The sequence below is a fragment of the Meles meles genome, chromosome 9, assembly GCF_922984935.1.
Source record: "Meles meles chromosome 9, mMelMel3.1 paternal haplotype, whole genome shotgun sequence".
Lineage (NCBI taxonomy): Eukaryota > Metazoa > Chordata > Mammalia > Carnivora > Mustelidae > Meles > Meles meles.
This window is the reverse complement of record NC_060074.1, coordinates 46,569,546-46,596,169: the sequence shown is the minus strand read 5'-3', so window position 1 is coordinate 46,596,169 and position 26,624 is coordinate 46,569,546. Positions and strand designations below refer to the sequence as shown.

General features: G+C 49.8%; 3 protein-coding genes across 3 annotated transcripts in view; all 3 read left to right on the top strand.

Annotated features, from left to right (window-relative positions):
• Positions 1 to 3,736: 3,736 nt before the first annotated feature.
• LOC123951062 (olfactory receptor 6B2-like) lies at positions 3,737 to 4,675 on the top strand. The gene has a single exon (XM_046019703.1). It carries the CDS (start codon positions 3,737 to 3,739, stop codon positions 4,673 to 4,675), a length of 939 nt encoding a protein of 312 aa, XP_045875659.1.
• Positions 4,676 to 10,566: 5,891 nt separating this feature from the next.
• On the top strand, positions 10,567 to 11,505 carry LOC123951063 (olfactory receptor 6B2). The gene has a single exon (XM_046019704.1). The coding sequence runs from the start codon at positions 10,567 to 10,569 to the stop codon at positions 11,503 to 11,505; it is 939 nt and encodes a 312-aa protein (XP_045875660.1).
• A 9,333-nt stretch (positions 11,506 to 20,838) lies between these two features.
• The window catches only part of NDUFA10 (NADH:ubiquinone oxidoreductase subunit A10), a 52,752-nt gene continuing 46,966 nt past the window's right edge, over positions 20,839 to 26,624 (top strand). The window contains exons 1-3 of the mRNA XM_046018767.1: positions 20,839 to 20,984; positions 23,953 to 24,121; positions 24,763 to 24,978. Of these exons, the coding sequence (XP_045874723.1) occupies positions 20,910 to 20,984; positions 23,953 to 24,121; positions 24,763 to 24,978 (460 nt within the window). The 5' untranslated portion in view covers positions 20,839 to 20,909. The remainder of the gene's footprint in view (positions 20,985 to 23,952; positions 24,122 to 24,762; positions 24,979 to 26,624) is intronic.

The window sequence follows — 26,624 nt, the reverse complement described above, 5'->3', positions numbered from 1 at the left end:
ATGGCCCTTTGTCCCATCAAGGCTGGCTCTGGGGACCCACACACAGGATGAGGAGAGCAGTACGGGGGTAGCCACTATACTGTTCTGGAAACAGACTGCATGTAGGAGCCCTGTTTTCACCCCCTCACCCATCACACCTGTCACATGCTGGGAAAAATACAAGCCCTTGAGAACATTCTAGACTTCTCCACTCTTTTAAAAAATTTTTTAAATTTTTAAAATTATTTTATTTTATTTATTATATTTTTATTATGTTCGGTTAGCAAGCATATAGTACATCATAAGTTTTTGTTGCAGCAGCCAACAATTAATCAGTTGCTTATAACACCCAGTGTTCATCCCAACATGTGCTCTCCTTAATGTCTATCATCCTATTACCCCATCCTCCCACCCCACTCCCCTCTGTTACCCTCAGTTTGGTTCCTGAAGTCTAGAGTATCTCATGGTTTGTCTCCCTCTCTGATTTCTTCCCATTCAGTTTTCCCTTCCTTCCCCTGTGGTCCTCTGTGCTATTCCTTATGTTCTACATATGAATGAAACCATATGATAGCTGTCTCTCTCTGCTTGACTTATTTCACTCAGCATAATATCCTCCAGTCCTGTCCATGTTGGTACAGAAGTTAGGTATTCATCCTTTCTGATGGAGGCATAATCCTCCATTGTATATATGGACCATATCTCCTTTATCAATTCGTCCATTGAAGGGCATCTTGGTTCTTTCCACAGTTTGGCAACTGTGGCCATTGCTGCTATGAACATTGGAGTACAGGTGGCCCTTCTTTTCACTACATCTGTATCTTTGGGGTAAATACCCAATAGTGCAATTGCAGGGTCATAGGGAAACTCTATTTTTAATTTCTCAAGGAATCTCCACACTGCTTTCCAAAGTGGCTGCACCAAATTGCATTCCCACCAACAGTGTAAGAGGTTTCGCCTTTCTCCACATCCTCTCCAACACATGTTGTTTCTTGTCTTGTTAATTTTGGCCATTCTAACTGGTGTCAGGTGGTATCTCCATGTGGTTTTGATTTGAATCTCCCTGATGGCTAGAGATGATGAACATTTTTTCATGTGTCTATTAGCCATTTGTATGTCTTCTTTGGAGAAGTATCTGTTCATGTCTTTTGCCCATTTCTTGACTGGATTATTTGGGTTTTGGGTGTTGTTTTTGAGAAGTTCTTTATAGATCTTGGATACCAGCCCTTTATCTGCTATGTCATTTGCAAATATCTTCTCCCATTGTGTAGGTTACCTTTTAGTTTTGTTGACTGCTTCCTTTGTCATACAAAGCTTTTTATCTTGATGACGTCCCAAAATTTCATTTTGACTTTTGTTTCCCTTGCCTTTAGAGATGTGTCTTAAAAGAAGTTGCAGTGGCTGAGGTCAAAGAGGTTATTGCCTGTGTTCTCCTCTAGGATTTTGGTGGACTCTTATTTCACATTTAGGTCTTTCATCCATGTGGAGTTTATCTTTGTGTGTAGTGTAAAAGGATGGTCTAGTTTCATTCTTCTGCCTGTGGCTGTCCAGTTTTCCCAGCAACATTTATTGAAGAGACTGTCTTTTTTCCATGGGGTATTCTTTCCTGCTTTGTCAAAGTTGGTTGACTGTAGAGTTGAGGGCCCATTACTGGGGTTTCTATTATGTTCCATTGGTCTATGTGTCTCTTTTTGTGCCAATACCATACTATCTTGATGATGATGGCTTTGTAATAGAGCTTGAAGTCAAGCATTGTGAAACTTCCAGCTTTGGTTTTCTTTTTCAATACTCCCCTGGTGATTTGGGGTCCTTTTTGGTTCCTAATCCTAAATGTTTTAGGATTGTTTGTTCCTGCTCTGCAAAAAATGACAATCATATTTTGATAGGGATTGCATTGAATGTGTAGATTGCTCTGGGCAGCATAGACGTTTTAACAGTATTTATTCTTCCAATCAATGAGCATGGAATGTTTTTCCATCTCTTTGTATCTTTCTCAATGTCTTTAGTAAGTGTTCTGTAGTTTCTAGAGTATAAATCCTCTCCCTATTTGGTTAGGTTTATTTCTAGTTATCTTATGATTTTGGGTGCTATTATAAATGGGATTGATTCCTTAATTTCTCTTTCTTCAGTCTCATTGTTAGTGTATAGAAATGCAACTGATTTCTGTGCATTGATTTTGTATCCTGCCATGTTCCTGAATTGCTGTATGAGTTCTAATAACTTAGGGGTGGAGCCTTTTGGATTTTCCACATAAGGTATCATGTCATCTGCTAAAAGAGAGAGCTTGACTTCTTCTTTGCCAATTTGAATGCCTTTTATTTCTTTTTGTTGTCTGATTGCTGGGGCTAGGACTTCTAGTACTATGTTGAACAGAAGTGGTGAGAGTGGGCATCCTTGTCGTGTTCCTAACCTTAAGGGAAAAGCTCCCAGTTTTTCCCCATTGAGAATAAGATTTTCTGTGGACTTTTCAGAGATGGGTTTTATGATATTGAGGTATGTTCCCACTATCCCTGTACTTTGAAGAGTTTTAATCAGGAAAGGCTGCTGCATTTTGTCAAATGCTTTCTCTGCATCAATTGAGAGGATCATATGGTTATTGTCTTTTCTTTTATTAATGTGATCTATCATGTTAATTGATTTGCAAATGTTGAACCACTCTTGCACCCAGGAATAAATTCCACCTGGTCTTGGTGAATAATCCTTTTAATGTACTGTTGCATCCTCTTGGATAGGATCTTGTTGAATATTTTGGCATCTGTGTTCATCAGGGATATTGGTCTGTAATTCCCCTTTTTGATGGTAGACTTCTCTGATCTTGCTGTCCCAGCCACCTTTCTGCCATCTGCTTTCTTTCCCCCAGAATTGGTTCAAAGTCCTTCCCTTGCTGATATTCCCCCCTCCTGGTCTCTTTTGATATTTTGATGTTATGGGTTTTTATCTTTTTTAAAAGATTTTTTTTTTATTTATTTGAGAGAGAGGGAGAGGTCAAGCACGCACAAGCAGAGGAGGGGCAGAGGAAGAAGCAAGCTCTGTGGGGAACCCCATACATACCAGACTCCAGACTCGGTCCCAGGACCCCAGGATCATGACCTGAGCTGAAGGCAGACACTTAACCAACTGAGCCACCCAGGCGCCCCTGGGTTTTTATCATTTTACTCCTCTGTCATATTTTCAAGGGTTTTGAGATGGCACAAAGATAGGTATGTGACCACTCTTCCCCCCTGACCTGGAAGATTGCTGCTGCTCCCAAAAACCCCAGCCCTGTGAGTGTGTCTGGGTCCAGGGTCTGGCTAAACTGGGACACCATATCCCACCCCCATGAGCCCCACTGCTATCCCTCTTACAAAATCAACTCTGACACCAGGCAGAAAAGTCAGTATCCACTGATTTAGAAAGAGCTTGCCAGATGACCACCAAAAGGCCCACGCAAGGCTGGCTGCAGAGAGCTTATTGTCTTTAGAATGTTAGGAGACCTCCAGATTGTAGGAAAATAGGACCATCATTGGATATGTGGGGGAGGATGTAGCAGGCATTCCCAGAGTCCCTGTACTTAGCATGACCTGCCCCACAGACACTGGGAAACTCCTGATGGGAAAAGCTTCACCAGGGGACAGTTTCTGCTCCCTCTGCTGCTCATGGAGTCAGGCGTCCAATCTCTGGGTCGAAACTCTCCTGCAGGGTGAGCTTGGCCTTCTCGCCCAAGGCCCCACAGCCCCTCACTCTGGAATGACAGTGTTTTGCAGGCTCCCAGCACACAAGGATGAGGGGAGAGAATGTCACCAAGGTCAGCGTGTTCATCCTACTGGGCTTCCCCACGGCCCCTTGGCTGCAGTATGTGCTCTTCCTCCTTTTCCTGCTCATCTACCTCTTCGTGCTGGTGGAGAACTTGGCCATCATCCTCACTGTCCAGACCAGCTCCTCCCTCCATAGGCCCATGTACTACTTTCTGGGCATTATGTCTTCCCTGGAGATCTGGTACGTCTCTGACATCATCCCCAAGATGCTGGGTGGTTTCCTCCTGCAGCAGAAACACATCTCCTTTATCGGCTGCATGACCCAGCTGTACTTCTTCAGCTCCTTGGTGTGCACTGAGTGCGTGCTCCTGGCCTCCATGGCCTACGATCGCTACGTGGCCATCTGCCACCCCCTGCGCTACCAGGTCATCATGACCTGGGGGCTCTGCGTGCAGCTGGTGGTCTTCTCCTTTGTGAGCGGCTTCTCCATCTCCGCCATCAAGGTGTACTTCATCTCCAGTGCCACGTTCTGTGGCTCCAACGTCCTGAACCACTTCTTCTGTGACATCTCCCCCATCCTCAAACTGGCCTGCACAGACTTCTCAACGGCAGAGCTGGTGGACTTCATCCTGGCCTTCATCATCCTGGTGTTTCCCCTCGTGGCCACCGTGCTCTCCTACGGGCACATCTCTGTGGCTGTCCTGCGCATCCCTTCGGCCACGGGCCGCTGGAAGGCCTTCTCCACTTGTGCCTCCCACCTCACCGTGGTCACCATCTTCTACATGGCCTTGCTTTTCATGTATGTCCGGCCCCAGGCCATCGATTCCCGGAGCTCCAACAAGCTCATTTCTGTTCTGTACACTGTCCTCACCCCAATCATCAACCCGTTGATCTACTGCCTTCGGAACAAAGAATTTAAGGCCTCATTGAAAAAGGCTCTGGCCTTTGGTCAAGTTCCAGTGTAGGAGCACATGCCTTGGCATTCTACTCTTCTAGAACATAATCTGAAAATAAATATCCTCTCTGATGGGGCCATTTAATTGTAATAATGGAAATTCCTTCCATCACTGTAAAGTTCATTCCCACCTCTATGTTTCTCTCTTAGCTCATGGAAGACGTCAGTATCATAGGTGGTGGTCTACTTAGGCCCCTTGTGTCTTCACTTTGTATCTGAGCAAAGTGGAACTCGTGATTTTTTCTCATCCTTAAAATTGCTCTGCACATTTCAGGAAAGAACAAAATACACTAGGTTATCTGAAGTATTAAACTCCTAAATAATTGCAATGTTTTAAAGAGTTAACTCTTGAACTACTTGGTGAAATGAGTCTCAAGTGTCCCCAAGTGTCCTCACGTGGCCCCAAGCAAGCCACATCCTGGGCTGGCCACCAGTTCATAAGCCCTTACCCCTCACCCATCAGCTGCACAAAGAATAAGACATGATCTTGGGTGACCTGTAAAAATCGCAGATGCCCAGGCAGGCAGGGAATGTGTCTAGGAACCCTCGCAGCTCAGCCCAGTGCCTGGTGGGCAGTCCACAAACATTTGTCAAGTTAATGCCCTGAGGTACAAAAAGGACCTTCTTGTCTGCAGGGAACATTCTGGAGCTCTCTCAAGACCCCAGCCTCCTCCTTCAGGGAGCCCTACCGAGAGGCCATGACTAGGACCTGGCACCCTTCGAATGAGTGTTCTGTGGGGGCGGGCATGCCAGGGCCCAACCTGGGGACCCCCGGGTCAGAACCTCGGGACTCAGCTCAGCATGTGCTCAGACCCTTAAAACATTAGACAGCTCTCCAGATGACTCTGATTGTCTCCCGAGTTCAAAAGTCAGTCTGTTGGACAACTGGGAGAAATTAAGAGAACATGAGGGCAGACATTCCCACAACAGAGCAGGGTTTGGGGACATATGGAGGATGGAGGGGGCCATGGAGACCAGCGGACAACCCCAGGGCCTGGGGCTGCTCGGGCACAGAATACTTCTCTCTGATGCGGGGTGGGGGGTGGCCTTGGGCCCTGGGCCCCCTTGCCATTCCCCCCAAGGGTCTATAGCTGCCACACCTCCTGACACCCCATGAGGGTAAGGATGCACATAGGTCCTTTGTCATCTGCTGGTCGTTATTAGGAATTCTGTAAGTCATCATGTTCATACCGACGGGGGGCCGAGGCTGCATCCTGGAGTCCGTCTCACAGGTGGCCATGCTGCTCTCCATCTTGCTTGCTTCTTTGTTGGTTCAGCAGCCTGGTCTGTTCCCAGCCACCCACCCGCCTGCGTCAGGCCTGAGATCCATGTTGGAGGGACAGAGGATGGAGACTCACCACCTGTGGCAGTCCTCGGTGCCCAGAGAGGCAAGGCTGGTGTGACCACACTGGGGATGACTGGAGCTCCACGGCCAGAAGGAAGAGCGTGAGCAGCCCACGGTGGGGGCACAGGGAGGGGCTGCAGGGGGCCCCGTGGGGCTGGAAAGGGGAGCAGGGCTGTTCAAGGTAGAGGATGGACAGGGCCCAGGCATGCTGGGCAGCCCCATGTTACCAAGGTCAGAGGCAGGGGCTGCACAGGGCACAGAGAGCTCAGAGAGGCTGGCGCGGCTGGTGCCCTGCACTCATGGGGGGACACTCATGGGGTGGGTGGGGGCAATGCTATGAGCCCACGGGCTGTGGCAAGTGGCAGACAGACCACGGGCAAGGGTGGGGGTGGTGGTGCCAGTGAAGCAGGGAGGCTGTGGTGGAGGTCGCTGGAGCTCCCCGGGAGGGGTGATACCGCTTGGATGGCTGGGTGCCGTGGTGTGGTCTGCAGACTCTTCGAGAACCTTCTGGGGGGCTCCAAGAGGGCTTCCAGATTCCAGGTGACCAAATGGAAAAAAGAGCTTCTGAAGGAGGGCAGAGGATGGAGAGCTCGTCTGAAGGGAAGCGGACGTTTGCTTGGGGCCACACTGATGTGGGGATCTTCTGGAAGCTCCGCGTTACAGGGAAATCCTAACAACATGAGCAGGACTGGGGTCCAGGGCCCAAGCAGTCACACTCAGGCCAGGGGAGCAAGGGGCCTCCCCAGGGCTCAGGACAGTGATAGCGTTTGGGATTTGGGGTGTTTGGGTTAAGGGATCAGGAATTTGGGGTTCACATCTGAAAGAACACTGCAAACAGTGTACAGGTGACTGGGCAGCTGGGGGTGGGGGGCAGTGGGCAGGCCTGTCCTGGGCAGCTGGGGGTGGGGGGCAGGGGGCTGGATAGTCACAGGAGTGGGGGCTGGGTGGGATTAGAGCACAGGTGGGTCAGAAGTGAGGCACAGGGCGTCCCCATCTGACAAGTACTTCCCTGGGGCGTGCGGGTGGGCGGAGGTTCTGAGCTGGGGGCTGAGACCCGTCTCGTGTTCTACTGGCCTCTGTGATAGTGGTGGGGCCCAACCAGGGACGGGGACAGCACGGCCAGCCATTGGCTCTGGCCCCCACCTCTCCCACTGCAGTGGCAGCCCACTCCCCCCCTCCCACCTCCCTCCCGCAGAGCGCAGCCTCCTCTCCGTGCAGACACATGAGCCAGAGCCTCTCTGAGTGTGGGACCCAGGGCTGACCCAGGGACAGTGGCTCTGCAGGTCAGGAAAGCAGGACACCACCACCAAGGTATTTGCAGATGCAGCCGACCAGGGGCCATGGGGCATGGGTCCACACACTTACCCAGGGGCCCTCAGCCTGGGGTGTGGGGGGGCAGACAGCCCCAGAGGCACAGGGACCCAGCTAATTGGCAGTGTAGGTAACATTGTCGGCATGGCGGGGGTAATTGGACCCTGGAGTCCCCATGCTCCAGCAGAAAAGGCCACGACCATTCCCCCCGGCTGCTCAGGCAGCTTGCTTCTCCAGAGTGTGTTCGAGCCACGGCCGGTCACCGTGGCCAGCCTGTGAGTCACTGGGCGAGGGGAGAAGCCACCCCTTCCCCAGCAGGCAGGTGCAGGCATTCACAGTGAGGCTTCTGGAACCTGCAGGTAGGACCCAACGCTGTCCATGCTGATGCCCCATGCTGATACACCATTTTGCTGTGATTTTTAGAGCATGATGGCCGAGTTTGTGTCTGTGTACACATGTGTGCAGATGTGTGTGTGTGCACAAGCGTGTGCACATGCCACCCCCCAGTCACAGATATCCACACACCTGATCCAGGACAGGGGCTGAGCAGGACCCCTCTGCATGGTGGCTCACGGGTGCTCCACAAACGGTCCCCAAACCTAGGGCAACGGCGGCAAGTGCCCGACTGCAGGTCCTGTGGGACCTCGTTCTAACGTCACATGCAGCGGCCCACAGCCCCGTCACACAGACTGTGCAGAGCTGAGGACCCCTGCCCCCAGGCCAGCTCAGGTCCCCTGCCGGCCGTGTGCTGGTAGGAGAGCCCTTTGGGGCAGGCAAATCGGCCCCGTGCTCTCTGCCATTTTCCCAAGGGGTCTGGGGGTGAAAGCCTTCTGTCACCAGGGCCTCGGAGAGGGGGCCCACGAGGAGAGAACCCAGGATCCCCTTGCTTGCCCCACCTGGCCTTGCCGACCCTGTGCAGCTGTTGTCCAAACATCACGGGCCTGGAACAGGAGAAGGACGCAGAGGAAAACGAGATGAAACCCAAGTGGGGGCTGGGGTCTAGCGGGCAGGGATGCTCCAACGTCAGTCTCAGGGGTCCGATAAGCACATGCTCCCTGTGTGAGATGTGGCCTCGCAGTCACTGGGGGAAGGTCTGCGGGACCTCCATGCTCTCTTTACAATTTGACGTCTAAAATTATTCCAAGATGAAAGTTTATTTAACAAGAAAATGCAGCCATTGTCCAAAGTACAGAAGAAGGAGAGCATGCTTTAAAGGGTCCTGAATTTGTAAATAAACACAGTATTTTATATAACTGATCGATCTGATGTGAATTATCCAACTCACTAGTAATTAGTTACGACTCCGAGTGATCAGCACAGACTCTCAGGCGCCTCGCTGTGCGGGAATGAGGGTCAGAGGCTTGGAGCTCCGCCGGGCTCCCCTGGGGGTTGGGGGGGTACTGCTGGCTTCAAGGAGCCCAGGAGCCCTCCTTCTGGGCTGCAGGCCCTGGCGCTGCCTGGCTGGGCGACAGGCATGGGATGCCCAGCCAGCATGCAGAGAGGCGGCCTTCAGGACTGGATGCTAGCCTCATCTCCCACGTGGACCCCAGTGTGTGATCAAACATGGGCCTCAAAGAAAAGAGAAAGAGGCCAGTGAGAAGGGGACGGGAGCTTATGAGGAGTCACTCTCGTTGGAGCCTGGCAAGACAGAGTGACTGGAGACAGAGGCCAGGTGATACCCATGGGTTTGGGGGTGTTGGCGTCACCGCATCCCCCAGAGACCTGCAGCTTCTCAGCAGGCTCATACTGCTGGCCTCTGCTGGGCATGCAGGTTCCCGGTCAATGCTGTCATCCTGTGCAAACCAGAATGTCCCCACAGGGCTCTCCCACCTTCTCCCGTCCTGTGGCTTCCTCCGGCCTTCATTGCGCTGGCTGTTCTATAGGCTGTGGGCTGCTTAGCCCTCCTGTGTCCTCCCAGTGTTTCTGCCCCGGTGCCCTCCTCCCATCCCACCACCTTAGCACAGGTGCCCCCGCCCCCAGCTCTGAGCAGGCAGCCCAGGACATGTCCTGCACCCACCAGGTGACCTAGATGACCTATCAGAGACTCTCCCCCAAGCTAGCAGCCTCTGCTGTGGGTCTGGTCTCCTTCCCTTGAGCTTTCTCTGCACACCTCCCCCTCCTGTCCATGTTGGGACTCTTCCCTGGTTGGCTGGTGGCCCCAGTTTCTCGATGAATTCCTTCTGCCCTGCTCAGTGTCCACTGCACTGACTTGGAGGAAACTTCCAGGTCTGTCATGGCTCGGGGAGTTGCCAGGGGTCCTGCTCTGCACGTATCCACCCAGAGGGTCCCTATGTGAGACTCACCCACGGCTCAGGGCTCTGAGTCCCGGTCCTGCACCTGCCCTGGGGCTCCTGGCCCTCTGTCTGCTGCCTGGATGCCATCTCCATGCTCCCAGTGGGTGTCCTCCCACAGGCTGGCCACAGCAGGAGTGAGAGCATGTGCACATGTGTCCATGAGTGCATCGTGGTATATGTGCACACACTGTGTATAGTGGTTTGTGTATACTGGTGTGTGTACATAGTTGTGTATTGTGTGTGTGCGCATGTGTGTTCAGTAGTGTGTGCACATGCGTGTGTGAATATGGCCTTTGTGCACACATGGGTGTGAATAGAGGTGTGTGTGCACCCATGTGGCTAGTGTTTCGTGTAGTGCTGCGTGAGTGTGCACATGAGTGTGCGGCATGGGGTGAGGGAGGGCAGGGCACATCCAGGGAGCATGCAGTGGCTCACTCCTCTGGGGGAGAGGTGGGCATGACTGCACTTGGTTCCCTCCATGGAGATTGTTCCAAGCCGTGGATCGAGGTCCAGAGATCAAACAGTAGTCTTGGCCGTCTCTGAGACGTAGGAAGAAAACAAAATAAAATAAGGCTCCATCATGATCTGTCACGATGGAGGTGTTGGTGGGAGTGGATGCCGGCGATGGCCAGGGAAGGCATGCGTTTGCCTGTAAGACAAGACCCCACACCAGAGAGAACAAATGAACCCACCCTTGCTCCCAGCTCTCCCTCCCAAACAGACAGGCAGGCAGCTCCTTGTCTCAGCCTTGTGCAGCTGCCCCTGGGCACACCCCCTCCCTGGCTCCGGCTGGGTTACATCTTCGGGGAGGCAATGGATTTTCCTCCTCGAAGACATAACCACAGAGGCGACACTGCTCGTGGGGTCAAGGTGAGCTCGGTCTTCTCCCCCGAAGCCCCAGAGCCCCTCACTCTGGAATGACAGTGTTTTGCAGGCTCCCAGCACACAAGGATGAGGGGAGAGAATGTCACCAAGGTCAGCGTGTTCATCCTACTGGGCTTCCCCACGGCCCCTTGGCTGCAGTACGTGCTCTTCCTCCTTTTCCTGCTCACCTACCTTTTTGTGCTGGTGGAGAACTTGGCCATCATCCTCACTGTCCAGACCAGCTCCTCCCTCCATAGGCCCATGTACTACTTTCTGGGCTCCATGTCTTTCCTGGAGATCTGGTACGTCTCTGACATCATCCCCAAGATGCTGGGTGGTTTCCTCCTGCAGCAGAAACACATCTCCTTTATCGGCTGCATGACCCAGCTGTACTTCTTCAGCTCCTTGGTGTGCACTGAGTGCGTGCTCCTGGCCTCCATGGCCTACGATCGCTACGTGGCCATCTGCCACCCCCTGCGCTACCAGGTCATCATGACCTGGGGGCTCTGCGTGCAGCTGGTGGTCTTCTCCTTTGTGAGCGGCTTCTCCATCTCCGCCATCAAGGTGTACTTCATCTCCAGTGCCACGTTCTGTGGCTCCAACGTCCTGAACCACTTCTTCTGTGACATCTCCCCCATCCTCAAACTGGCCTGCACAGACTTCTCAACGGCAGAGCTGGTGGACTTCATCCTGGCCTTCATCATCCTGGTGTTTCCCCTCGTGGCCACCGTGCTCTCCTACGGGCACATCTCTGTGGCTGTCCTGCGCATCCCTTCGGCCACGGGCCGCTGGAAGGCCTTCTCCACTTGTGCCTCCCACCTCACCGTGGTCACCATCTTCTACACGGCCATGATCTTCATGTACGTCCGGCCCCAGGCCATCGATTCCCGGAGCTCCAACAAGCTCATTTCTGCTGTCTACACTGTCCTCACCCCAATCATCAACCCATTGATCTACTGCCTTCGGAACAAAGAATTTAAGGCCGCCTTGAAAAAGGCTCTTGGGCTAGGTCAGTCTTCACAATAGGACAACCAAAACCTCCAGAAATCTAATTGGTAGGATAATAAAATGCTATCTTCTATTGCACTTTCCGCTTTTTAAAGTAAGTCTACATATGAAACTTGGCAAACTATAGAACCACGCAGAAATCATAAGCCTTTATCTGCTTTTGTTTTCACAAAGGGCAGCGGTCAATTTGGGTATATTTTGAGGTTTCCATGGATGCACTTGTGAAGATGATTTTATGTTTCTTTCATTCGATGTGATGGTTGAGTGACTCCTTCGTGGTTCCACATGTAGCAACTATTCACGCATATGGTGTATAATACTGCACTGTGTCGATATATGACAGTGTGCTATGCATTGACTGTGTGGACCGTGTTAGAGACGGAGCCTATCATCACTATGGCTAGTGCCGCGGTAAAATTTGTTTTCAGTAATGCACATTCACTACTGCTAGCTGTATGCATGGGTAGACTGAGGTTCACGGAAGCGACACCAGTAATTGCTGCCGCAGGAGGTATGTGTTTGGGCAATTTTAGTAGGAAATGCCAAACTGTTTTCCAGGGCAGGTACACAGGTTTTTCTCCCCCATGAGCAGTGTGTGAGGGTCCCAGCAGCCCAGAGCCGCCCCGACACTTGGCGTCCTTGTAGTCCCCCAGAGACAAATGCTGAGTGCCTCAGTGACTTTAGGGTCTGCTGGCCTGGGTGTTTGCCTTCTCAAGCGCCCATCACCATGGCGTTCCCTAGTCTCAGGTCTAGTCACTGTTTCTTTTTAACATTTTTTCATGGAAACTTTTTTAAAGGTTTTATTTATTTATTTGACAGACAGAGATCACAAGTAGGCAGAGAGGCAGGCAGAGGGAGATGGGGAAGCAGTCTCCCTGCTGAGAAGAGAGCCCGATGCGGGGCTCGATCCCAGGACCCTGAGAACATCACCAGAGCTGAAGGCAGAGGCTTAACCCATTAATCCACCCAGGCGCCCCCAGGTGGGCATTTTTGCATGCCTCTGTGTTGCATTTACTGCAAAAATATCCTAGTTCCTGGGCTTGCCTTTTCTCTCCCGTAAGGGTGTCTTCCAATGAGGAGCACTGCTTGATGCTGACATTTAGTCTGTCCACTTTCTCCCATTATACTTGGCTTATTTTCCATTTAAGAAGGGCTTGTCTATTCCAAGCCTTAAAGACATTCTATTTAATTCCAGAAGCTTTATTGTTTTATCTTTCATGTTTAGATTTACAACCCATCTGAAACTTCTTTTTGGGGGGGGGGGGTATGTGGTACGGGTTAAAGTTTATCCTTTTCTTTGTGGATATCAAAGTGACCTGCACCCATCGTGTATTGATATGACCATGTCTTCCCTGCTGTGACGTCGCCCTTTCTGTAAACCAAATATCTGTCTATCGACCCATCCTCCTCTTTTCAGACCCTTCATTCCATTCCGTTTGTCTGTTTGTCAGCTCCCGCCCCAGTGCCGTGCTGTTGTAGTTACTATGGCTTTTTTATACACTGACATCTGGTATTAAATCCGCCATCCTTGTTCTTGTTTTTCAAGATTGCCTTGGTTATTCTTAGCCCTTCTCAAATGGGTGTTGGGGGATATAATTGTGAGAATCAGCTTGTTAATTTCAACAAAAGAAAAGTTTGTTGGACTTTTTTGGGGGATTGTAATGAACCTATAGACCAATCTGGAAAGAACTGTCATCTTTATAATTTTGAGACTTAATCTAAGAGCAAGACACACGCCTATATTCATTCACAGCTCCCTCAACTTCTCAATTCTGTTTCATGATTTTCAGCTTATTGATCTTTCACATTTTTTGGCATATACTTGAGTTTGGGTTTGTTTTTTTTTTAAATTAACACAAATGGTAACTTTTCTGTTTCAATTTTTATTTCTTAAATTTAAAAAAAATTACCTCTGTTCCTTTGTTGCTGGCCCATAGAACAAAAGCTTTAAACTTTATTTTTTGGAATAATTAGATTTACAGGACATTGTAGAAAAATATGGAGGGAGGCTTTCTGTGTGCTTTGCCCAGCCTTCCCCCATGACACCATTCTACATGACGAGCTTGGCATCAGGACCAGACAACTGACTTCAAGGCAATCCACACAACAGATTCCCGTCCCACCCGTTATACATGCAGTCATCTGTGTGTGTGCGCATGTGTGGACACACGTGCGGCTCTGTAGTTTACCACCTGCGTAGCTTTGGGAACTAGCACCTTCAGGGCACATGGAATGTTCCATCCCCTCAGGACTCACACATGACCGCAATCTTTTGATATTGGTTCTTTCCATTCAAAGGCAACCTCTGGGGGTCCATCCAGGCTGTGGTGTGTCAACAATCTGTTTTTTTGTTGCCACCACGAGTTCTGCCCCAGGACTGAGCCGTTCACCTGCTGAAGGACAGGCGGGGTGGGGGTGCTCCCAGCTGCCCGCTGTGAGGCATGACCGTGCAGGCAACACTCAGTCCAGGTCTCTCCGTGAAACCAAGTTTTCGTGTCTCTGGGTAAGCGCCCAGGAGACCAGGTGCTCACTGGCACTGTTGTGTTACAGCTCACTTTCAATGCTAAAGGGAACCACCAACCCTTGGGCAGAGAGGCTGTGCTGGTCTCTGCTCCCGCCAGCAGCGAGTGAGTGAGCTGTTCCTGCATCTTGCCCCATCGGTGCCAACACCACATCTCCCTCAGCCTTTCTGGAAAGTGTGCAGTGGCACCTCCTTGTAGTTTCATCTGCATCCCTCTAACAATCATGTTGAGCCTCCTTCCTGTGCTCACTGGCCGCCTGCATGTCCCTGACAGCGAAGTCCGTTCACATCTCTATGCTGTTTTTTTTAATATTTATTTATTTTAGAGAGAGAGAGAGAAAGAGAGAGTGAGCGCAAGAGTGAGGGGAGGGGCAGAGGGAGAGAGAGAATCTCAAGCAGACTCCAAGCTAGTGGGAAGCCATAGGGCTTGATCACAGGACCCTGAGATCATGACCTGAGCCGAAATCGAGTTGGGCGCTGAGCTGCCTGAGCCATTCAGCTGTGCCTCTTGTTTTCTAAGTGGATTTTTAATGAATGTTTAATTTTGAGAGTTCTTTCCATATTCCAGGTGTGAGCCCTTTGTCAAATTGTACACCTTTTCTCTCCATCTGATGTCGGCCTTTCCATTTGTGTAAGGTCCCTCCCTGATGGAACAAACATTTAAGTTTTGCTGAGTTTCCTCCTTCTGTGTATCATGCTCTTGATATCAAGTCCAAGAATTTTCCCCCTCATCCCAGGTGCTGAAAACTGTTTTCTGAAAGCTGTGTGATTTTACATTTACATTTAGGTCTATGATCTATTTTTAGTTTTTGCATGTGGTGTGAAGGTCACATCAAGGTTAATTTGTGTGTGTGTGCCGTTGGATGTCCAGTTTCTGTGATACCAGTGTGCAAGAAGCTGTCCTTCCTCTACTGAATCACGTTTGTACCTTTGTAAAATATCAGTGGAGGATGTTTGTGTGGGTTTGTTTCTGGTCCTCTATTCATTCCGTGGATCTATGTGTCTTTCCATCCCACCAGGACTGTGCAGGCTTGAGAAAGGTAGCTATCTGATAAATTCTTAACATTGCAAGAATGACTGATTCCCCTACTTTATTCTTCTTTTTCAAAATAATTGTGGCCATTCTAGGGCCTGTACATTTCCTTATAAATTTTATAATAAGCCTGTTCATGTGTACAAAGAATCTTGATGGAGTTTTGACAGGAACTGCATTAAATCTACAGATCATTTTGAGAACTGGCATTATTGTTCTGCCAAGACCTCCAACGCAGGGACACAGCAAGTCTCTCTGATGATTGATGATTTCTCTGACTTCTTTCCACAGTGGTTTTGGTCTCCAGCATACAGACCCCATACATGTTTGCTGGATTATACCTATTATATTTTTTTTCTGGAGCAATCATAAGTGGTATTGCATTTTTAAATTTCAGCCTCCTCTTCTTTCTATACTCCTCTTCTTGTAGTATACAGAAATGCAGATTTTTGTGTGTTGACCTTGTAACCTGCAGGCCCACAGACCTCATTTATTAGTTCTAGGGGCTTTTCTGGGTATATTGCTTTGGATTTTCTACATAGTCCATCATGTATTCTATGAATAAAGGCAGTCTAATTTCTTTCTTTCATTTGCTTTTTAATCCTGCCTTACTGTACTGTTCAGGATTTCAAGGCTCTGTTGAACGAGAGCAGGGACAGTGATTATCTTTGCTGTCTCCTCTCATATAAGGGTTAGAAGGGAAGCATCACGATTTCACCGTGCAGTGTGACATCCGTTGTGGGCTCTTCGCAGACGTCCTTTATCAAGTTGAAGCAGCTACCCCTCTATTCCCTGCTTGTCAGGGTTTGTTTTGTTTTGTTTTTAAGTGAATGAGTGTTGTGGTTTGTCAAATGTTTTTTCTACTGCAGGTGTTCTGATCACTGATTCTTCTTCTTTACTTGTTAAGGTGGATTGCAGTGACTGACTTTTGAATATCAAGTCAGGCTTGCAACCTTTAAACAAATTCCATTTGGCATTACTGTTGTCTTCATTTTCTATTCATTGCTGGTTTCAATCTGTTAATGTTTTGTGGAGAATTTTTGTGCCTAAGTTCACAAGATAAATTTTTTCAATTTGGGGGGCTATCTTTGTCTGTCTGGAACCATAAAGTGGGCTCGAGGACATTTCCTTTTCTTCTATTTTTCAGAGGAGACTGTATAGAGTTAAATCTTTAAGTGTTTGGCAAAATTTCCCAGTGAAATCATCTGGGCTGGAAATTTCTTTTTTGAGGGGGGGTGGGCGGATTTTAAAATAACAAATTCAATTTGGGTAATTCAGGTTATCAAATAATTGTTAGGGCTTACATCTGTTTTCCTTTGTATTTCTTTCCTCTGCTTCTTTCCTCTTACCTTCTGGTTGGAAAGCTTTACATTTTTTAGAGACCCATCTTGATTTAGTTATAGAGTCATAATAATTCAAATTGCATAGGAGGTGGTGTTTGGGCAGTGCCGTTCTGTGTCACGTGCTCTCCTTCACGGTTGCTCAATCACAACCTGTCTTCACTGCTTTACCACTTGGGGCGAGTAGTCAACCTTCGTTGACATCCTTGGACCCTCCCTACTTTCTCAATGTGATTGTTTTGCCTCCTCCACATACATTAGACATGCTTCAGCCATCCGATATGATCTGAGCAACTCACGAAGGAAGGTCTATTCTGTTCATGCCCCCGCCACGATTCTCCCTTCTTTCAGAATTCCCCGTGGTCCTCTCGCTACATCTTCTCTGCTTTGGAAACACCTGTAACCACGCATAAGGGGTGGTTTCCACTGGAAACGTCCCTCAGTGTTCCTTCACCTCAGAATGTCTTTGTTTCCCCCTTAACACCTGAAGGACAGCTGTGCTGGGTGCAGAAGTCCCAGCCCAGGGACTCTTTCTTTCTCTGTGTGGATGAACAGTCCCCCCCAGTGCCACCAGCTGAGCCCAGCATCACTGGCAAAGGGGGCATTCAGGAGTCCACCGACAGGAAGTGGTTGGAGAAAGTTAAAGAGGAACACTTCCCAGGTAATGTTATGAATTCAGTATTATCCTGACAGCGTGACCTTAAAGATGGTCCAAAGTGAGAACTACAGCCCATCTCTCTCATGAATATACATGAAAAATTCTTTAATATTTGCAAATAGGACTCAGCAATATACAAAAATCATGACACAATATGACCATGGAGGGGGGGGTTAGTCCAGGGACACAAGGCTGGTTCAGTGTTCAAAAACTATTCACTGAGATCCACCGTATTAACAGGAAAGTCACATGCTTCTATCAATAGATGTGGGGAAACTGCTTAACGGAGTCTAACGTCATTCATGCTAACAATTCTCAGGAAGCAAAGAACTGAGGGAGCTTCTCCAACTTCCTAAAGCACATTTACAAATTTCCTGGAGTTAGCATCACACTTCACTGAAACCTGAGTGTTTGTCCCTAAGAAGGCAAGGAGGTCAGCTCTTGCCACCACTGTCCATCACGGACCGGAAGTTCCAGACGGGAAAAGAAGTGAAGGGCATCCGGACCGGAAAGAAGGAAATAAAGCCGCTCCTCTCTGCAGATGACATGACCATTTGAAAGGACTAAATGGTTTTTAAGTACTTAGGTGTAGATCTAACAAAACTGAGAACCTCCATGCTGGAAAGTGTGCGGTGCTGGTGGCAGGAGTTAGGGAGCAAAGAAATTGGGGGGGGGGGGGCTGCTGCGCATGGGTGGGCGGAGTCAGCACAGCAAAGGGCCTCATCCTCCCCAAACTGATACGCAGGTTTAACACAATTACTACCAAAACCGCAGCAAGAGTTTCTGTACATGCCGAAAAGATGATCCTAAAATTTACACGAAGAGGCAAAAGAAGCAGAAGAGCTACCAATTTTGAAGGAGAATAAAGTTGGAAGAATTAGCCTATTGATGCTGAGACTACTCTATAGCTAGTCGTCAATCTGGGGTATTGTCAAGAAACACACAGATGATGGGACAGAAGAGAGAAGCCCCATGTAAATACCACGAATGTCTTTAATCAAAGACTTTCCTGAGATAATTGCATATTCACATGCAGTTGTAAGAAATAAGAGAGATCCTTTGTGAAGTTTGCCTCATTTCTCCCAACGATCACACCTGTGTAACTAAGGTTACGCAAGGATGTGGATGCTGATTCTGTCCACCCACTTTGTTTGGGCTTCCCGCATTTCCCATACTTCTGTGTGTTGGCCTCAGTGTGTGTGCTGTTTTAGAGAACATTTTCATCTGTGCAGGTTTTGGGTCCACCACCACACTCAAGACACTGCCCCACCCATCACCACGTGGATTCCTTGAGCTGGTCTTTTATACACACCACCTTCCTCCCACTCACTAAAAACCTACCACCATTGCTAACCCCTGCAGCAACTAACGTGTCCTCTGTCTCCAAAATGGCATTTCAAGATGTTGTGTAAATGGAGTCACACTATCTCGGAAGTCATTCTCCATGGAGCGTGGTTCCTGTTTGTTTTTCTTTCCCTCTTCAGTGTTGCCTGCACTCCATGGTGTGCACCTGTCAGTCTGCTCGCCACCTCCCCTCTGAAGGATGTCCCGCTTGACTCCAGCGTCTCCCTATTATAATACAGCTGCCACAAACATCCATGCATGGGTTTTGTGGGGGACCCAAGTTCTCAGGGAAGCAGAAGTCAGAGATGACATGGGGAGAATACGGCTCAAGACCTAGATCATGCTGTACCTGCAGCCGATGCATGCACAGAACTGCCTGGGTCCAGTGAGGTTTCCGTCACTTGCCTTACATGGTGGGTCGGTGCTGTCAGGTGTTACACAGTATCTCAGATGGAGACTTGACAGGTTAGGATTTGGGGGCTAGTGTTCTACAGGTGTACACAGCATAAACATGAATTTTATTAGTAAAGTCTCACAAGTCATGTGATCTCAGGATTGAGCAAGTATCTCCTATCAATCCAGAAACATCAACTTTTTCTTATGAACCGATACTGAATTTTCTCTCATTTGTTTTCACCATTATAGTGATTATACAATCATTCAAACTGCAGCTGGACAGAAGTGTAACTTGCAGGATATTTATAAATGAAGTTCATTTGGACATGAATTTCCCAAGCTCACAGCTTCCTTCTCCAGTGTTTCTGAACAGGGAAGGACAGTATTTGTTGGAGCTAGCTATGGAGGTCCCCTAACAGAGTTTATGAATGGTCTCACTAGGAGGAACAGTTGAAATATATTATCTATTTCTGTGTACCAAGAGCTTAACTTACTCTAGTTACAAGATTCGTGTGTTTAAATAAATGTTGGTTTACAAAAAGTAGTTGGGCAGCATTACACAGAACATCCCTTACTTCAATATTCATCATGAATGTTAGTGTTCAGAGCTGGGCCCCATGGACTCTGTCCCCTGTTGTTCTGTCTCAGGATCCATCCCTGGAGGAGGTACCAGGGAGAGGAGCCCAGGTCTGGAACAGGGAGGCAGCTCCCAAAACAGATGGTGGAGAGGGCCTGAGAGGCCTGACCGTGCTTCACCTGGCAGGGATTGTGAGTGTGGCCTCCATCCCTGTTTCACTCTGCCTTCAGGACCTGTTGCTCACACAAAGGACTTAGTCTTGGGTAAGAACATAAAGGATGGGTCTTCGTCCAGGGTACAGCTGGGAAAGAAAACAGGAGCGCCAGAGGCAGTATGTGAATGCGACAGATAACAAAGCAAGGTAAGAGGACAGGGAGCCCTTCCCTGAATTCTGACCCCAGAGACATGGGATGTGGAGGGAGGCCTCGGGTAGGTGGTGACCCCACGGGGAGTAGAGGACTTAGGGATCCCTGGTCACACCTGCTTATTGGAGGTGCACCTGCAACGTGGCAGGAGCTTTGCTTGGGGACACGGTGGGGCAGGACGTGAACGGGGCCCCTGCTCTCCAGGAACGAAGGGTTTAGAACAGTGTTTCTTTCAGTGAGGACCATTTCCATCGCAGTTCAAGGCCCATCCCAGATCTTCTACGTCGCTCTGGCTCCGCGGACTAGGACTCTACATTTCGGACCGGCAGGAATTTTCTAATGAGAGAAATATCCGCTCAAAGACCTTCTTTCTAGAACCGCATTCCCACCCTACCGTACAATTCCACGGTCATTCCGAAAAGCTGAGAACCAAACGAAGTTAAACGACAAAAAACTTCGGAAGTTAAGAACCGTGAGCCCGACTCGGTGAGATGCTAAAACCCTTCCCAACGGAAGGCCAGTAGGAAAAAAAAACTCGCGTTAAAGTCCTGGGAGGACTGCGGTGACTGAGAACCCACCATGCGTGTGCGTCCGGACGCCTCCGCGGTGTTACACGTCCTACCAGGCCTGGGGCCTGTCTTCACGCGGCCGGGAGGACGGAGACCCCTGCCCAACGCCCTGGGGCGGAGAGGTCGTGTCCACCGTCGCGGCGGCTCCTCTCCCTGCCCCGCCCAGTCCGGAGCTGCCCTCCGGGCTCGGACTGGCATCGGGCTACGGAGGCGTCTCGGTGATCTTCAGGTCTGCACCTGCCCACCCGGGGGATGTGGGAGGGCGGGGGCGTCCCGGTGCAGTAGCTGCCCGCCCGGGGGCGGCGTCGGCTCCGCGCCCCGCACGACCTCGGGCCCCCACAGAGGCTCCCCAGCGCCTCTGTCACGGCCCCAGGCCCATGTCGGGCGGCCGGACCCTGAGAGGCCCGAGCGGAGCGCGAGCCAGACCAAGCGGCCAGCGGCCAGCGGCCCTGAGCCCAGAACAGCTGTTCTTAGCGCCTGCGCGCACTGCCTGGAAGCTCCCGACAGGCGCCGCGCGGGCACCCCGGCCGTGACATCACAGCGGCGCGCCGGCCGCGGAAGAGGACCTCGTCGCGACCGCGTCCCCTCAGGTCCTTGAGCCGGTGCCGACAGAGGCGCGATGGCCTTGAGGTTGCTGAGAGTGGTCCCCGCGTCTGCGTCGGCGCGGGGCCTGGCGGCGGCCGCCCACCCCGTGGTGAGACAGCGAGCGGGGAGCAGGCGGGCTGGCGGCGGGTGGTGCTGGCCTGCTCTCCCGGCGCCGACGCTTCTTCTACCCGGGCCTCTGGGCAGCGGCTCCCGGTGTCACTCCGGGGAGCTCCCCTTGTCCCCGGCGTTTTTGGCCCTGAGTCGCGGCAGAGCTCGTAGGGGCCGGGTGCTTCTCCAGGCAGGACGCTGGGACGGAGGTGAATCGGCCGCCCGGCTGCCTTAGTGTGGGAGGTCAGCTTGCAGGTGCCTCGGTGCAGTTACGCGCCGGACGCACGAGCAGGTGTGGGGGAGCCGGGGGAGCCTAGGTGGTGTTTATCCACGGACGATCCTAGTGGCGCTGTCAAGCCCACTTAGGGCTCAGCCCTCGCTAGGCCCCGCGGGAATGTGACGTGGAGCAAACCCCGAAGAGAAGGCGTTTCGGTTAGATCAGAAAGGCTTAGGGGACTTCCCAAGGTAGACCACCGGCGGGGTGACATCAACGCAGAGGGAACACAAGAAGCAAAAGAACTGAGGCCAGAAACCTTAGGAAACTTTATTTTATAACCGCGGTTGTAGAATCGCTTCTTTCCTTGCTAATGCCTCCCACTGCATCCGTGTCAGATTGATCATAAAGGGACTTGCTTGATTTCCGTGCTAAAGATTCTCATCAAAGGATTGTGAATAGAGCAGTTTAATAGTCTTGCTAAAAAGCTATATATGTGTTTTCAGGAGATGACTCAGGCCACCAAAGAGAAGAAATAGACAAGTGGTCACCTTTTTAATATTCAGTGTCGTGGGAATTGTGTTAATGATAGTGAGGGACCCAGAATTAAGGGGGTGCTACTCTGCTGCAATGTGAGTACTGGACAGACCCCCTTGTAACAGTTTGTTCACTTCCTGGTACCCTCTACAGGGGTTGTAGGTGAACTTCAGTAAGTCCAAAGAAAAAGGAAGAAGATGGTAAGGGAATATGCCTTGTTACTTAAATAATCAAAGGAATTGGAGATGTGTCGTGAAAGATCTACTATTCTGTGTGATTATAGAGAGCAGTAAACGGGACCAAGGATGGGAAATTGTAGAGAATTGTATACCATAACTCTATAAAAAAGCACTTTCTAAAGATCTCAGTCAGTAAATGGCCGATTGCTTGATCACACATTACTGTGCACCTGCTTTGTGCCTTGTCTGTGCTATGATCAAGCCGTGGCCACGCAGGGAAGCAGTTTGCACATGGCTCGTAGGTAGCCTGGAGGAAAGAGTGGTTAATTTCTAGGATGCAGTGTATGATAAGATTAACACCCCTGTATGCCCCTCATGTGCTGTTCCCTAGTCCACTTGGCATAAGTTTCACTGGACTTGCTGATCTTGCAGTGCTCTCGCCCTTAGACTTTTGTGCTTACTCTTTTCTCCGCCTGAAAGACCCTCTTCCAGATGTCCACTTGACTAGTTCCCTTGGCACTTTCCAGTCTTGGTTCAAATGTCACTCTTCCTTCAAAGGCTCCTTGGCCTCCCAGTATAGCCTATGGCCCGTCCCATACACCATGCTGCCCTCCACACTGATTATTTAATATGTTGTGTATGGTGGATGCCTGAGCAACACAAATTTGAACACATGGGTCCACTTCTTTGCTGATTTTTTTTTATAGGTACAGTGTTGTAAATGTATTTTCTCTTTATGATTTTCTGAATGTTTTCTCTAGCTTACTTTATTTTAAGGAAACAGTGTATAATACATATAACATACAAAATATGTGTTAGTTGACTGTGTTATCAGTAAGGCTTCCTGTCAACAGTAGGGTATTAGTAAAGTTTTTGGGGAGTCCAAAGTGGTACGTGAATTTTCAAGTGCATGGGGGCGGGGAGGTCAATACCCCAGCTCCTGCATTGTTCAGAGCTCATCTGTTATTACTTTTTTGTTTTGTTGTCCCATTGAATCCACTGGCTCATTTCCATATCTACGTTGTCTAGAAAACATGCTTTGCATTGTGTAGGCTCTTAATAAGTACTTATTGAATGATTAAATAGGTGAGTGAACATTTTGTCAAATGGTTTTTGGCTATTTTTAATACTTTCAAAATAAGCTGTCCATTTCTGTTTTTCCTTATTGTTTCAATATTCCTCGCTGGTCCATACAACCTTTATATATACTAAGGATTGTGTTGCTTGCCTTTTGATTATGTTTCTTCCTTGATGTGTGTGTTTTGTGTGTGTGTTGGTGGGGGAAGACCCTTTGGCTTTTGAGTGGAGAATAGACTGGATTTATTGGAGATAGGACATGAGGCAGGCATTGCACCATAAACAAGAGGTGTGAAGATGTCTGCAAAATCATTGTGGTGGGGATAGGGAGAAGACAGTTGGCTCCAGAGAGGTTTCAGAGTTATCGGTAGGATTTTGTGAGTGATGATAGGGTTTGGGGAAGGTTGAGGATATCCAAGGTGATTCCCATGTGTGCTTGGATTTGCTTGGTAGATTGCGGATAGGGAACTGGAGGGAGAGCAAATTGAGGGGTTAGAGTATGTATGTTAAATTTCAGTTTTAAGCCTGTTAACTTTCCGATATTTTCAGGACCACTAGATGGAGCTGTTTAAAGACAGGTAACCTGGTCCAGAGATCAGGACAGAAGTCTGGCCTAGAAAAAGGCTCCATTCCCTTCCTCTCTATCTTCCCTTTCCTTCCTCCCTGCTTTCTTCCTTCCATTCATCCATGCATCCATCCATCCATCAAACTTCTATTGAACATGGTATGCATATTCTGTTCCAGGTACTGTCTAGGCTGTGAGGATTTAGCAGTGAACAAAACAGACAGTCCCCCCATCCTTATGAAATTACACTGGGGTGGGGTAGGGAGACTGGTAATTAAACAAGTAAATAGGTAATTAAAATGTAGATGTTGGCATTTTTATCACCAAGGGTCTTCTTGGCGTTTTTACCTAATAGCTGCTGTTTCCCGCAGTAACCAGATGCTGTTGTGTTTTTCAGGGAGGAATTCATACAAGTGTACAGTGCAAACTACGGTATGGCCCTTTGGCCTACATACTTGGTGAAAGAACAACCAAAAGATTCACAGAACACAGCAAAGTGGTAACTGTAGATGGCAATATATGTTCTGGAAAAGGCAAGCTCGCAAAAGAAATAGCAGAGAAATTAGGTATGGACTTCTGTCTCTGGAGTGCCTTCCTCCCAGCTGCACGGCTACTTGTCTGAGTTTGATTTTACGTTAACATTGACTAGACAGAATTGGGCCCTGGGCAGGTGTTTCACATTTTTAAAATGCATTAAAAGCTGTTTTAATGTATTAAGTTTAATGAAAAATTAAAAACCCATACTGGTTGTCAATTTGACTTGGAATTTTTTCTTGATAATTTGTTCTTATTTGAGCTATGGAGCAGTCCTCTGAGTAGGGCAGTGATTACTGCTGTCACTCCCAGATGGGTAAGAAGCTGCTGTCATGAGGCTGGTTGGTGCAGAGCCGGCTCTGAACTCTGTTCCCTTCGAGTATGACTGGCTGGTGCTCACTCGTACATATGGGGCTCCCACAGTGCTGGGGCTACCCTCATTTTCAGGAGGATCTCCCACGGGGGTGGGGAGGGACTCCGGGGGGACCTTGTCCTGCAGCTGTTCTGGACACATCATCTTCAGCGTCCTGTGCAAACACAGGTGTGAGGGTAACTTTGCCCAGGTTCTAAGCGACCAGCCTCTGCTATGTGTCTGGATGGGGCTTGGTTTCTGTGAGACCCGGCTGCCCATGGAGGGCAGGTGAGGCACTCACGTCTCGTTTCTTCTTCTCAGGCTTAAAGCACTTCCCAGAAGCGGGGGTGCATTACGCAGACAGCACCACGGGAGATGGGAGGGCCCTGGACATAGAGCTCAGTGGCAGCTGCAGCATAGAGAAGTTCTACGACGAACCGAAGAGTAATGACGGCAACAGCTACCGCCTGCAGTCCTGGCTGTACGCCAGCCGCCTGCTGCAGTACGCTGATGCGCTGGAGCACCTGCTGAGCACAGGTGGGCTCCCCGAGGCCGGCGGCCACATGCTGTGCCCTATCCCCCTTCTGGAGTCCCGCCATGTTCCATCGCCACTAAGTAGAGCTTTTCTTTGAGGGTGTTGGATGAGGCAAGTTCTGTCTTCTTAATAAGATTATAAATTCCCCCACAATTCATGTCATTCCTGCTTCAGAGTAAAGTTTGCTTTTTGTTACTTCATTCCTGGGGACGGGGGTAGGATTGATGGTTTTGTAGGAGGTTTCCATGCCGCTGCTTTAGGCTCCCAGGAGAGGTATCCGCAGACACAGGAAAGGGAGCGCCTGTAAGTGGCTGTGATGATGTGTAGTCCCATGCATGTGGTGGAGCTATTGTCACACACAGATGGGACACACAAACAGGCTGGTTTCTGAGGGCCAGGGGTGGGCTGGGGTTCACCGTGCACCCGCTGGGTAGCGCTTACCCTGGAGAAAGTGCAGAGGCGGGGCAGGCAGAGCACATAGGGCCCTGCGGGCCCGTGCAGTGTTTTAAGGGGGTGTGTTTCTGGAACCCAGCAAGAAACAAGGGCCATTTGGGGCAGGTGCTGCCTAGAGTGTGGGAGATAGGCAGTAGGAGTCAGTGCGTAAAATTAGCGCCGAACAGGGTCTGGTCCAGGGTGGTGTTGGGGGTGGCAGTATCCTGGGGACCAGCAGTGTGGGTTAAACTTGGCCCCTCCCCCATAGCATGCTGGGGGCAGCAGACACTACTGTGCTGTGCCAGAGAGCCCCGGCCTCGGAGGTGCTGAACATGCGGCCAGCAGCAGACAGCATGTATGCGTGCCGGAGGTGCAGATTGTCTAAGTGTTGTGTCTGCCTCCTATGGCAGTGGTGGCCACACCGGGGCGGCTGTCTGTTAATGCAGTGAGCTCACTTACAGGCAGCTCAGCTGCCACCTGGGAGGTGTGCTTCATGGGTGGGAGAACAAGAAGGTCTTGCAACAAGGGCCCCAGTAATGGATGGGACTGATTCACAGACTGCGTTTAGGACGTACTGGCTCACACTCCAGCGGGCTCCATGTGCATGGTGCATGCCCCAAGCTGCAGGACTCACTCTTCACCTAAATGGTTACACAGGAGTCTGGTTATTGTCTTGCTTTTCCGGAATTTTCTTAGTGATACTTTTCCTCAGGCAAACATAAGCCCTGATTTTGGCTAGTGCAGCTCCTGAGAAAAAAATGCGGTCTCCCTTGTGATGTTCTGTACCAGGACCTGACTTGCAGGAGCTGCTTGGTCCTTGGAATTAATACTGAGACTTGCCTTACCCCAGCTTCTTTTGGAAGCATACTTCAACCCTATCTTAGGGTTCCCTATTTCTTAGGGTGAAAAAAGAGTACTTTAAGTGAAAACTTGCTTCTTTTTGTGTTCCATGAACTGTTGCACATTGTGTGAGTGCCTACCATGGGCCAGGTGCGTTCTAGGAGCCTGGGAGGAGGAAGCAAAGGCTGCCACCTCCTAGAGCTGACACTGTGGTAAGGAGAGAAAGCATAAAACATGGGCACGTTCAGTGTCCTATCCAGTAGTGAGAGGCTCGAGGGGGTTTGCTGTGTGCCTGGGGCCATGCTTCCTGGTGAGGAGGTGGGGGAGGCCTCCATGCTGACACAGCAGGCCTGAGTGCAGGGATGCCAGCCGGAGC

What these genes read in the sequence shown, in the direction of transcription:
- LOC123951062 (XM_046019703.1), top strand. Translation starts at nt 3,737, where the DNA reads ATGAGGGGAGAGAATGTCACCAAGGTCAGCGTGTTCATCCTACTGGGC.
- LOC123951063 (XM_046019704.1), top strand. Translation starts at nt 10,567, where the DNA reads ATGAGGGGAGAGAATGTCACCAAGGTCAGCGTGTTCATCCTACTGGGC.